Consider the following 14,081-nt stretch of genomic DNA (forward strand, 5'->3'; position numbering starts at 1 on the left):
GGGGGGGGGAAGGGGAGGGGGCATGGGGGGGCGGGGGCGTGGGGCAGATGCACAGCTTGTGGAGGGGGGCAGCTCCCACTACTGCCTGCACCCTGGGAGGGTGGGGGGTGTGCCCCCCAGATCTGTGCGGGGCAGGTGGGATGAAGCCAACACTGAGCGAGGCTCTTCTTGGCTGGAGCTGGTGGTGCTGGGAGGGGCTGCTGCCACCCCAAATTTTGCCACAGCTCTGCTCCCAGCCCCACACCACCAGGCACAGCTCAGCTCCACGTCCCACCTCCACCCATGCGCTGGGAAGAGTAGAGCCTGTGCCAGGCAGCTGGCAGCAGCACTGGGAGCAGAGCTGCAGCGATATTTGGGATGGCTGCAGCCCCCTCCCAGTGCCCACTCTGAACTCACTTCCGCTGAGAAGAGCCCCATGCAGTGCTGGAAGAGCATTGGAGCGGACACCAGCAGCGCTGGGAGGGGGCTGCAGCCACCCCAAATTTCGCCGCAGCTCCACAGTGCAGTCTTGGCTCTTCCCAGTGCATTGGTGGAGGAAGGACATGGAGCCAGGCTGTGCCTGGCAGTGTGGGGCTCAGAGCGGAGCTTCGGCAAAATCTGGGGTGGCTGCAGCCCCTCCCAGCACCTACTCAAAGTCTAGCCCCTGCTGAGAGGAGCTCTGTGCAGCACTGGCTCCAGCCCACCTTCCCCATGCAGATCTGGAGAGCACAGCCCCACCCCAGGGTGCAAGCAGCGGTGGGAGCTGCTGCCCCCCCACAAGCCACGCCTACGTCCCACACCCCAGCCCCTCTGGGCAGTGCCTGCCCCCTCATTCCCTCACCAAAAAGGATGTTGATCTGCCCCCCATGCCCCTTCCCTCCTTCCTCCCCTTTCACCACAACAGACTTACCTGGAAGCAGCTGTATCGGACCGGTATCGGCAGATACGACTCCTTAAATATTAACATTGGCCCCCAAAATGTTTATCACTGCACCCCTAATTTCCTATGCAAGCATAGAGCTTTCAATTTTGTAAGCAAGAGTTTCTACTAAAAATCTCTGTATACAAACTGGCACCTTTCCCAACATCCAATCATTCATGTTTGAAGTTTAACATTTCCTTAAAGATCAAATTGGCAGTTCACAATCTAACCCGTAGTAAGCGACAAGTTTGGGAGGAAGATTATAGATGAAGAAGTCACAGCCACCCAGTTAGTTTCCTTGTTGCCATAGGAGATGGTTTAAACTGTGATTAGGGTACGCTCTATTGAGCATGTGCTCCAATTCATGTTATTGTAACTACCTTGAGAAATGTTGGGAGGGGGTGGAAAAGGGAGGAGGAGTTTTGCGCAAAGGGAAAAACTGAAGTGTAATACCAATGGGAAAATAATGCTGAAATAACTTGGGAAAAGTAACGATGAAAATAATCACTTGAGTTACTTAAATCCATACAAATTATTTGAATGTATGTACTGTAAAAAACATTCTAACACTAGCAGAAGCTTAGAAAAAAAGAAAGTCATCAATGTCTCTTTCCCACCTGTTTTTTCTGAGCACACTACAGCTCAAACCTAACTGAACTTAATGGAATTTATACTGCACTAGCAGTCATCCAGATGCTTTGGGATATACACCACTGGACAAAGGGAATACAAAGTTCACGTCGCCAAACAGATTTCTAATTCCAAAGCATAGGTTTTTTCTTCCCCACATGAAAATATTTAAAATTTACTAGCTCCTCTGTTCAGGAATGGTGGGTGCTAAAATCACCTAAAAAAACAACCAGACTAGCCACTGCTCTCTAGCTGCTTTGTACCATTTCAGGAACTAAATACATAGTGAGAGTGTGCCTTAACTCAAAGTGACAGCACATGTGGAAGGAAAAGGAGGGAATTAGTCTATGAGTATGATCAGACCTTGAGATGTACTGGAAAAAAGAGACTGACCTATAATGGGATCAGTACTGTACTACAGTGGTTTTCAACCTTTTTTCATTTGTGGACCACTTAAAAGTTTTCAATGGAGGTGCAGACGCCTTTGTATTGTAAGTGTGGGTATTCACATATTTTTGATTGATCACAGTCTTTTGTGGATCCACAGACCACAGGTTGAAAACCACTGCTGTACTATGCAGAGGAAATGGCTACATGTAACTTTAACTGCACTAGGTGACTCTTAAGGGTGGCACACAGGGCCACCTTCGCTACTGTTCAAAACGGTATCATATATGGTCACCTGCTTCATCATAGTGATGGGCTCACCTCACATATGGAAGGCCCACAATGATCTAGATCAGGGCTATCCAAACTAGCAGCCTGGGCACCACATATGGCCCTTGAGCAGTTAATTTGCTGCCCCAGGCTTCTGCCCTGTCTCTGCTCCTCCCACTGCAGCAGTGGCCAGGGTTCAAGGCTTACCCCCGCCCTTTCCCTGGCTTCCATTTCTTGCCCTTACTCCAGGGGGTGGGGCAGTGCAGCTCAGCCTGTGATGCCAGAAAAGTCCATGGTGCAGTGCAGCAGGAAGTCTGCAGCTGGGAAGCTGAGGGTAAGGCTGGGGTGCCTGCGTACAAAGCACAGCAGGACGTGGCTTATGTTGGTACGGCCCATGGGGCATGCAGTGTCTGATTTATTAGATGTACAGCACTGACTTAAATGGCTGCTACATTACAGTACCCAGGGATCTCCCTGCTTTGCTCCACTGGAGTAAGTGGCAGACAATAAATTCCTGCTCAGGTAGGCAAGAAGCTCAGAAACTTTAAAAGCCTGGGGTCATGTTGAGGTTTCCAGACCACTGGCTTCACTGGAGGGTGCAAATGGCTGGGAAACCTTGGGGGTCCCCAGTTTTGGGGCATCCCAGATGGCACATCATACTACTGAAGCCACATAGACATGGAAACAGCCCACAAGATGACTAAGGAGGGAACCATGCAAAGTTCTATTGGACCCCTGGCTATTTTTCATTGGAATCCAAAACGTTAAGAAAATACTATTGTCCAACAACACAATAAATAATTATCAAGAAATCCCCACAGAGCCACCCCACTACCTCTTTCCCAACATTCCTCAAAAAAATGAAAACTGGATTCTGAAACCTATTTGGAATAATGATTTTGAATCCAAAATTTGAATCCAAAATCTGAAAAACTGTACTTGAAATATGGATTGTTAATAAGGGCTTGTCTTTATTAAATGGAAACTGCTTTTATATTTAATTAAAAATGTTTGCTTCAAAATGTACTGTCTTGGCATTTTAGACAATACAGTGGGCAAAATTATCTTTGGTATAGAAAAAAGCTTTTTAGTACTGTTAGTATATTTAATCCTTTGGGTCCTTTCCTTGGTTATTTGATTCTCCTGTGTCATTTTGTTAGGGCAACAGCAGTTCAAGGATTTCCTCAGTCATTAGCTGATATATTAGGGAAAAAAAAAATCTTTCCTTAAAAAAATGAACCTCAAAATGCAAGGTCATCTTAAAATAGGAATATACATCCCCCTTTTTACATAGCTCTGACAGAACTCGTCTAAAGGAGTCTTAAATAAAATGAAGAGATTGCCTTTTATACTGGGCACATCTACACAAGATGCTATGTTGCTACAGCAGCAAGCTATGGCAACGTAGCTTGTTGCTATGGAGACAGCGCCGGTGGGCACAAATCATGATGCTGATACTACTGTGCAGTAGGGTCAGAAATGACCTGTGTGCCATTGGGACTGTGCAGTAACAGCGGTTACTGAGCAGTCACGTACACGTGTAGATGCTTCCACTATGTCAGGTAAGCTGTGATGAGAGAGTTAGCAGCATTTTTTAAATCCAAAACACTGCTTATATCTTAGACTCCACTTGACCAAATTACCTTAACATTTACATGTAGCCCCAAACCCTCCTCATTCCTCCCCCAAAACTCTATGGCAAAAGTTAAGACACTGCTAAAAAGAATATTTATTTTAAATGGATTTAAATAGGCAAAGAGAGCATAACATCTCAGAGTTAAAATGAACATATTATGAAGGAAAAATGACAGTAAAAAGTTGTATTGTCTAGAGTCCGTCACTGAGATATGCTGAATATTTTCTGCTGTACTACAGGCAACTTTTACAGAAAACATTAAAAAACATCCTAAAGTATTAATAATACATTCCACTGAAGCATATAGTGAAAGAAGGTTGTTTCACAGGATAACTGAAGAAGAGCAGCTTTGTGTGGCAGAATTATGAGGGTGCCCACAAATACATATGCATAATATTAAATCTAAAAACTAGGATTATTTTAATGTTTAGCATCCAGAAAATCTAATCTCTGTGGAAGCAACCTTCAGTTATCATTAATCACTACATTCCTTTGATACCTTTCAATACCACTTTACTTTTTATGACAACCATTATAAATCTAATTGGATATCTTCTCTGCATTTCATTCACAAATATTGCTTCTTATCTTAAATTAGACTGTTTGGGGAAGGAGCTTTATGTTCCTAAATGTCAGTACAGCTCCTATCACAAGAGGATCCAAATCTGATCAAGGATTCTGAGCTCCACCTGAATAAATAAAACACACAACTTAGCAAAATGATCTCAAGCAGTGTTTTGAACAGATGCGATGATGAGTGCTTATTAGGGAAGCTCAACTTCCTCATTCCTTTTAAGGAATGATAATATATCTAGGTAGTAACTGAGTCTGGAAGACACATTTAGTTTACAACTGACTGTAAATCCTTAAGAGGCTAAAGAAACGAAAGTTAACTATATGTGAATTACTATTTGGCCACTACCACTTATCTGTATCAGTTGCCAAGTACACCCTTTAAGGAGGATTTGGTCAACAAATAAAAGACTGCAGCTTTTTCAGAATAATCAACTTCTCTCACAGTTCAGTAACCATAGTGCTCTGGGTTTGCATGGAAAGGATACAATCAAAGTATATGGTCATTAGAGTTAAGAGCAACTTTACTTTAAATGGTGTATATTTTTGGGCATGTTATGAAGTACTCAAGTAATCTCTTTGTTGATTTAATTGTATTCAACAGCATAAAAGACATTGAATGAAATGCAAAGAAGCCAGAATTGGCTATTTTTCAAACAGATAGGGAATAGTTTATTGTTGTACAAGTCTTGGCCAGGTGTTTTATATTTATTACTGAATAATGTGATTGCCTGCAAAAACTTATCCTGTTCAAATGAGCATCTTCTCCATGATCTCAAACACTCTTTGCTTGTTAAACTGTGCTTAAAAGTTAAGAATGCCTCCAAGAGGAGACAGAGAGAGTAATTCTTTCCTGAGTAGTAAGTGATGGGCAAGGGCTGCTGAAAATGTAAGCAAGATTCTCCTGCGACCTTCCTCCCTTGGTTGGGTAACTAGGTATTCTCTACTAGTTTTGAAATATCTGTAGACACGAGAAGAATTTTGATACAAGTTGAATCATTTGAATTCCATTCTGTTGATGATGGGAAAGGGAGAGATTTCTTCTCCTTTTAAGAATTTTGCATTATGTCACTCTGTTCAGGTCTATATTATAGTGCTCTTTTTAATGGTGTGCTTTACAGATAGAAAGCGACAGATTTTTTCCCTTGCAAATACATTAGATGTAATCTTTAAAAGAAATCTTATGAAATGCATGCTAGCGCCTGTGTTTAAAATTACTCTAACTGTAACAGTCTTTACAGTCCTTTGGCATGGTTATTCTTGGATGAGGGCAGCATTTCATTTTTCTGCATAATGTAGTTCACAACATTTCCCCATATTTTTAAAACACTGACAGAAGGGTACCCCTATTTTCTTCCAGATCCTAAGAAATTCGCTTTTCTAGTGACAACTTACTAGAATAGAATGGCAACTATCTTCTGTGGGGGTTTTTTCCTTTCTGCTTCTTATACATGTATGGGTTATGTTTGGAACACTGTTAATGGAAGCATATTTTAAGTTATCTTTTTAATTCATTGAGGTTTTTTTAACATTATGTCAAGGAAACCTTTAGAATAACTTCAGTAGGTTGAATGATGGATAACAGGATGGGGTTCGTGGGGAAAGAGGAAGATTATATTTTTAATATAACAGGCAGGCAAAAACAGAGAAGGAAATCTAGAGTGAAAAGGGAATCCCCTTGTCCCATATTACATGATTTGCACAACACTGAAAAAGACCGTCTGTGCACCACATGGTGGCAAGTACCTCTGGCAGGAAGCTGATAAATGGCATCAGGTGCATATAAAGATGCAGTCTAACAGGATTTTTTTCATTCAGCAGGGGAGTTTTGACCCAACAGAAACGACAAATGGAAAAAAAGAAAAAGCAGGGAAAAGAGTTGATTTTGGTCTTGCTCTACATAGTCAAACTAGGATATAAAGAACCTCTTTCTTCCAGAAAATAAACTTCAGAGAACTTAACCTCTCGTTTTAGACGTGCTTTTAGCTAATGCAAAATGTATAGAGAAACAGTTTAAGTTAGATCCTAATTTTGCAGTTCCCTAGACCAGTGTGTAGCTTGTGTAACTTCTATAAGGCTCTGTGCAGAGGCAGCGGTTCACCTGCACACAGTGGACTAATTGCAGGACCTAGGTTACGGATGCAAGGTTATGGATGGACTTTCAGAAAAATGATGGTGTTTTAGAAAAATATCAATTAGTTTTTACCATATAGATTAAAGGAGGGTATGTTTCAATTAGAAACAGAAAAAGATGTTTATGTCTAGTAAAGGAAAATATTTAAAAAATGTAAAACTTGTTTTCTGCACTAAAACCATCAATTTTAAAATTAAATTCTTCCTTGGAATTGGATGGTTGAGAATTTCTAGTCTAATGGATAGTACACCTCCCAATTTGATTCTAGCACAGTCAATGAAAAGTCAATCCTCTCTGAATATATTTGAGGGTTTTTATGAAACAAACAGCAGATTTCAGTCTAGTTCTCTAACTGGGGTGCATACGCCAAAGACCACTTCCACAATTTGAACCCTTGATGGTATTCAAGTGGAAAAGACCAAGGGATGACCAGGTATAAAGAGACTGAACTAACTGAGGTGGTCTGAAAAATCTGAGGTACCTGTGAAGGACAGTTTTGGGGGGGGAAGGTAGGAGGAGGTTTATACTACTGCTACCCATGCTATACCTGTTCTGTGGATAAAGAGGAATTCATTCTCCAGGGCTGTCAAATCTGCCATCCATCATGAGCACTAAGTTTAGCAAAAAAAAAAAAATAAAAACAAAAACTAAACAGTTTCTTCTCCAGCCCATCAGCAATTAGGTTAATTGCTATTAACTTTTTGGTGCCAATTGTCATGAACATGCCAATGGTCACCCAACACTAAACGAATGTTTTTCTTATTAGTGGTTCTATATCATGCATTAAGTTAACCCAATTCAAAGTTTTAAAAGTGCAAGTGAGAAACCATGACAAGAGAATTTAGGAGAAACATTTAAAGATAGGAAACTGAAATGTTCATCTAATATATTCAGAAGTTCTTCTGATGTTACAAAATAACAACATTTTGAACTAAATGCAACATTTACCTTAAATCTCAAGGTTATATACTATATTAGAAATGCACTTTCATGAATTAATATGCTGTCTACACTGTAAAGTACATACAAAAAAATCAATATACTAATTACATATTTAAATAAAAAGAGCACAAGTACTACACTTTGGGCGCATTACCTCATTTGCTGCTGAATCATGAAAAAGTAACTCAAGAGAACAGAACCAAAAAGGTGCACTGGTGGATGATTAGTAGCTGGCAAGCAACTAAGACTGTTATAGCAATGGCAAAGCTTCAGAAATGGACTGATGATGCAGGTAAGGCTGACAGACTTACTCTGAAGCTGTGGCTGAGGCTGCTGGAAGGAAAGGGGCTGTCCGAACACAAATGGACTGTGGACTAGGGAAGAGGGAGGTTTTGCAGCTTGATCAAAGATGGAAGGAGCTGGGAGATTAGGCCGTGACTGAATGGAATTCAGTATGGCACTCAGTTGGTCACCTGCAGTGGGCAAAACAGTCAAAACTACAACCTGTTATTCATCATCCTCCAAAAAGGCAGAGTAAAAACTGTGCTGAATGAAGATTGAACAAAGACACAACTGACAGACTCAACTAATCTCTGATACTGTAGTAAGCTTTCACTCCAAAATTCAAGGTACATCACAATTTTTATAAAACTAGAAAAAAAGAGTCCTTACAATGATAAAAATAATTTAGCCACATATAATTGGTGTGTAGCTATATCTTCATCCCATGTATCATGACACAATTGCTAAAGGCTAGAGTTTCTGAGAATCATGGATATTTCTCACACAGTTTAAAACATTTCAGAAGTGCTATCTGAGTGAACTGTCTTGCTAAAAAAGGGGCCAAAGCAAAAATATTCCTAGCGTTTACAGTAGCACATACATGCAACAGAATATGCAGAGTAGCAATGAGTAAAATCAGATGAGAGTATGAAGATAGTAAATGCAATTAGTCTTTTGGCAAGCATAATTACATATGCAACTGTGAAAGTATTTGCTTGCTTTCACAGTTAAAAGTCTCTCACTGTTTACAGTTATCCTTTGGAAACCTGCATCTGATGTTTCCTGAACAGAACTGTGTATGCACTTGCTTTGTTGTTGGAGGGCCCTCAGAGTTGAAATTTTTTTAATGTATTACACGTTTCAAAAGTAAAATAAAATAATTATCTGGATATTAAGAGCATATAAAACAGAGAAAAGGCAGGTTTTATCCCTAGATGATTTACCTTAAGCTGTGCTGAGTACTGTGAGTTGCAGGTACTTAAAGTATCTCAAGTTTTGGCCTAACTTTAACAGTGATCCCTTATTTAAATACAGATTCTGACATCTGATAACTCTATAGTATTAGAGATGTACAGGTAGAAAAATAAAAGTTAAAAGATTAAAACTTCAGATAAAGATGTTACTTCAAAGCTGTAAACTTTTAAAATTATTTAACAACACTTTTCTAGCTGTATAAAAAAAATAGTACTAGAGGGTCCTAGGATTCCCAAAATATCAAGGAATGCCAACATCTAGTATTTCCCTTATCCCTTTTCTCTCTCTCCTCTGTTTTGTAAATGCAAAACCAAAATAACTACAAAAGAACAGGAACTGAAACATCCCATATGCAAGCACCTTGGGGTGTTAATGACTGGCTTTATTCCAATATTAAAGCTGTGCTGCAGTCTTAAAGGATTATCAGAGAAAGTATTTTGGCCACATACATTCTCACCCTATACTACTGCAAAGACTATAGATGCGCATGTGACTGCTGTACTATTCTCAAGACGCTCACCATCATTACAACGGTGATGACTGTAGCTGCGTTGGTCTAAGGACATAGGCAGACATAGGCAGGGGAGCTCCACGTATCAGCTGGAGCCCGGCAGCTCAGCCCCAGCGGCCCCTGCTCCCAGGCAGCATGGAATGCCCTTCCGAGCTGTGCCGCACTCATGCCATGGGGCAGTTGCTGCATTGGTGCCAGGCAAGTGGGGCGCTTTCCCCTACTGCCCTGCAGGGCTTTGTCATCAGCCCTCAGAGGCCCCCCCGATAGCCACTGCCAGAGTTGGTGAGTGTGTGGCTTTTTTTTTGTGTGCGTGTTGGGACTAGGCTGGGGCTGAGCAGGGCATAGGGCCAGGCAGGGCAGCCATGGGAGCTTCTCCTGCTGCTCCCCCGGCCTGGGGAGAGGCAAGCACAGCCAGAGGAGCTGCAGCAGAACCTGCAGCCATCTGGCTGTGCCTGCCTCTTCCCAGCCAATCTGAATTACCGAATCTCTCCAAATCTTCCGAAGTCGATTTGGCCGAATTGATTCAGGACAATGATTCGAATCGAATCACTGTCCTCCGAATCAGCCAAATCTGAATAGAATACTTCTCTATTCGCACACACCTAATATCTATCTATGGTTTTCATTTTAATCATGGAAGAATGTGGATTTGGGATTTTTTTTTTTTTTTTATATCTGAAAATTTGTGATTTTTTTTTTTTTTTTTTAAATCGGAGAAAGCCAGGATCCCGGTTGATGATTCAACATTTTTCTAGCAAAAAAACTATTTCTCCTAATAAGCAGACACAGCATCCCTGTACAGCTTCAGTTCTATTCACGTCTCAGGATCCAAACAGACTCCAAAAAATGAGGATACAGGGATGGAAGTTTAGTTTGTACTATCAACTTATGTGAAATCAATTTATAGGAGAAAACAGGGCGGACTGGGGGTTGGGGGGGAAGGTGGTCACATCCCCCTTTTGCTGCCACTGTTCCCAGCTGAGCCTGAAAACCTGCATAACTGCTCCCTGTAGCTAGAACCCTCTAGGCCAGCAGGGGACACAGGAATGCCCTTACCTGACTTGGGCATGGGGAAGCCCCAGAGCTGATCCTGACCTGCTCCTTCTGCAGGGAACCTCTGTGTGGGATGCTGGGCTTGGCTGGGGACAGGGAAGGTAGTGGGCATGCTCCTTTTCCCTGCACCTGTTCTTTCCCCAGCTCATGCCTCCGACTAGCTGGGGAGCAGGCTCTATAAGAAGGAACCCACTCCACCCCAACACTGTCCTTTGCTGATGTAGGCAAGGGGGTGTCCCCTCCCTGCTTAGCTACAGAAAGTAGCTGCACAGAGTGCCAGGCTCAGGAAGAGTAGCAGCAGCATGTGGATTCATTCTTCCAGCACCTTCTCCCCAAGACTGACTCAAAAGTTGACTACCTTGTACATTTTTTTCAGGATTCAATCAGCATTCTTGAAATGTGGCTGACTGAGCTATGGAAAGTATATTTTAAACAGAAAAAAAATTGTCTCCTAGGGAAAAAAATAAATACAGAAAGCTTCAGAAAATGCTAAGAAGAGGTAATGATTTCTTACAACATATGCCATCAAAACAGCTACAAATACACAAAACAAGACAGAGACTTCTTCTTCCAATACAGAACTAGGAAATACAGTGAACAAAGCTTAATTTTTTGACTGCATTGCCAAAAATGCTTTTTATCTCCTAGCCCTCATCTGAAGAGAAAATAGGGACTGGAGGAGTGACAAACTAAATTATGACAACAGACAGATGCATTTGCTCACATGTTAAACATATATAAATAATGTACACTGATGTAAACAGTCTTCATTAGAACATTAAAAACAACAGAAGTAATGCATAATGCTTAGATAAAGCCCTCCCCGTTATCTTTCCCTCCTTTTTAAAAACAAAGTTATAGTTACTAAAAACTTCATAAAGGCCAGAGCTAAATTATTTTAGGGCGTGGATAGATGTAACAGATATACTGATACCAAATTATACAGGGATAAGATGTTCCAGTATAACTGTTATGTCTGTTTGCTTATATGGCAGTGTAAGTAAAATGAAACCACATTGCATCTTGAACCCAGTTTAATTCTGGGTTATAGTTACAACAATTTAGTTTTTTTATACTGGTCAGGGAGCAGACAGACGTAATAGTTGCATCAGAACAGATGGTGTGCTTTCCCAAGCAGGAAGTCCTCTTCTCTCTTTAAAATTAATAGTTACGTCTGTCCACAGCCTCTCTTTAAAAGTGGACATGCAATCTGAACTAGTGTTAAATAAAAATTATGCAAACAATACTCCTAAAGTATGTGTTGCCTAGACTACATATAATACTAGCATGGTAAAGGTCCATATTTCAGCAATACTCCCCACTAAGAGCACATAACTTGCCATAAAATCACCTGGTTCAGATAACCTTTTTCATATAAATGAGTGAATAACAGGTACAATTTGTGTTCACTGCAGATAGCCTGTACATCTTTATGTCTTAGTGGGTAAATGAGGCATGCTTCAGAGAGAATATCTGGGTTCCCTCTTCCCCACAACATTAATTAGGTACTTACAAAAATGTCCACTGGACACTTGAAAAATATTTGAAGGATAGCTGGTTATCAGGTATGCTTATTTTAACATTTATAACCTACCTTAATACAAAAGCTGAGCAGGACTCAATATTTTGAAAAATGCTTACTGCTAACTACTGACTATAATCAAAATACTGACTCTTATACCTTCTATCAGGTCATCAAATGCGAGAGAGAGAGAGAGAGAGTGTGTGTGTGTGGAAAACCCTTTTCAAATAGATGATGTCTATACTCCAAATTTGGATTTTGGAGTTATTATTCCTTTCCATGCAGTTAATATGCAATTACCATTTTGTATTATGATTACAGTATTTACTTGAGTTAAAGGCAACCTCCCAATAATTAGATTATGTACAGGAAAATCTATAAATTTGCTATATGAAAGAGAGAGGGAAAGGAGGTAGTGGGGCAGGCAGCAGTAGGGGCTTTGGCCCTAAGCCTGGGTTGGAGCCAGACCCATATTAAGTAGGGGGTGGGGGACCTGCCTTGTAATTGAGTAAATATATACCTAGTGCTACAGACAGACCCTCAATTTAATGAACCTTTAATATAACTTCAGTAACTTAAGAATTTTTATAATGCAGACATTTAAACATAATTTACTATACTAGTAAATTACATAAAATACACTTTTGAGGTAACTCATTTCAATAAAAATTAGAGAAATGGCTTTGATACACTGCAAGATGATAATGGAAAATAAATAGCAAACACACATATGCAGAAGTTCTATACATAAAAATATGTTTTGAAACACTGAGGGTACAAACTTACCTTTGTTATTTCCCAGGCCATAATCAAATCCTTGCCCGTTACTACAGCTTGTCCCTTTATTGAAAGCTTGTATTGAAAAAGGACTTGGAGGAGGAGTCTGAACATTTTGTTCTAGAAGACCTTGCTCTGTAAAACAAACCATCAGTTCAGAGTTAGAACTTTTTATCATTTACTTTTATTGGAATGTGGAGTCAAAAGACAAAAATACTTTAAAATGAAAATTTTTTTTTCTGGGACAGGCTTGCCAAGTTTGGTACAAAAGGAAAGTACTGGTCTTGTCCTGAAGAGCTTCCTTTCTAAAACACTTAGTACTGTGTATAGTATTCTCACAGACTGATTTTAAACTCTTGTAACAAGCTGTGCCAATTCACATTACTAAAACAGGAACTAGATTAAACTTTGGATTTCACTACAATGCTTGGACAACAGATCATTTATTATACTTCTCACAACAGTCTAAATAGACTGATAAAGCTTTTGGACATCCAGGAAAAGAAATACTCTAATGATTCCCTTTCTTAAACAACCAGTTCTCTCACTCCCACTTGAGAAGCTTAATAATGACAAAGATTATTATTTTAATTATATTTTGTTTAAACACTTAGACTTCCTGGGGCAGAGACCCATCTCTACTTAAGCACTTGAACTTAGATGCCATTGAAGAAGGAACCACAAATAAATAGCATGACTAGTTGTCAGAGAGTATTGATACATAGAATTGATACAGCAATCTGTATACTCTGTAGTAATAGTCATTAAATAATTGCATCTTAAGAAGAATAACTGTTTACAGTCAATGCATTTGATGCATTTTGGGAGGGGAAAAACCCCTAAGGAAACACCCCTCCCCCTCTGTCACCACAACTAGACACAAATTTCTCATTAATTTGCACACTCTGTCATAATTTAATGCACCCCACTCAGTGTGAAGTTGAAGGTGTCCAGAATTGAAAACATCAAATCCTTAAATATTTGAATTCAGATTACTTACAAAAAGGTATGGGGAATCAGTTTCTAACTGCTTTAGCTGATACCTACTGGCCGCTAACATATCTGTGTTGTTTCAATAACATGGCTAATACTTATTAACAATAGGTTCAAAATGTCAACTTCAATTAGTTCTCATCATGCAAGTTGCCAAGCATTATACTGAGCAGAAAGAATATAACAAATATGCAAAGGCACGTGCATCGCCATAAGTCATAAACAAATACATACAGATTAAATAGTAATGAAATGAAGCACAGACACCAATTTAGCTAAATTAGAAACTAGAGATTAGAAAAAGCATTAAAAACGATTGTTAATGTAAAATCTTTCAATATTTCAAAAAGAAATTGTAATAAAACACAAACATTAAAAAGTCAGTATCCTTTTCATAAAGGAAAGAAACTTGGAAAAAGTTTTTCCTACCTGTCAATTGACCTTCCTTGAATTCTTTTGAATCAGTTTAATGTTTACCCTTTCTACCAGCATTTG

General features: G+C 40.0%; 1 protein-coding gene across 1 annotated transcript in view; it reads right to left on the reverse strand.

Moving 5' to 3' along the window:
* MYCBP2 (MYC binding protein 2, E3 ubiquitin protein ligase) overlaps positions 1–14,081 on the reverse strand; it is a 336,755-nt gene that overhangs the window by 87,918 nt on the left and 234,756 nt on the right. The window contains exons 56-57 of the mRNA XM_019523825.1: positions 12,603–12,728; positions 7,785–7,946 (exon numbers count right to left, since the gene is read on the reverse strand). Coding sequence (XP_019379370.1) covers positions 7,785–7,946; positions 12,603–12,728 — 288 coding nt within the window. The remainder of the gene's footprint in view (positions 1–7,784; positions 7,947–12,602; positions 12,729–14,081) is intronic.

This window comes from Gavialis gangeticus, unplaced genomic scaffold (genome assembly GCF_001723915.1).
Source record: "Gavialis gangeticus isolate Ggan-Ray unplaced genomic scaffold, GavGan_comp1, whole genome shotgun sequence".
NCBI lineage: Eukaryota > Metazoa > Chordata > Crocodylia > Gavialidae > Gavialis > Gavialis gangeticus.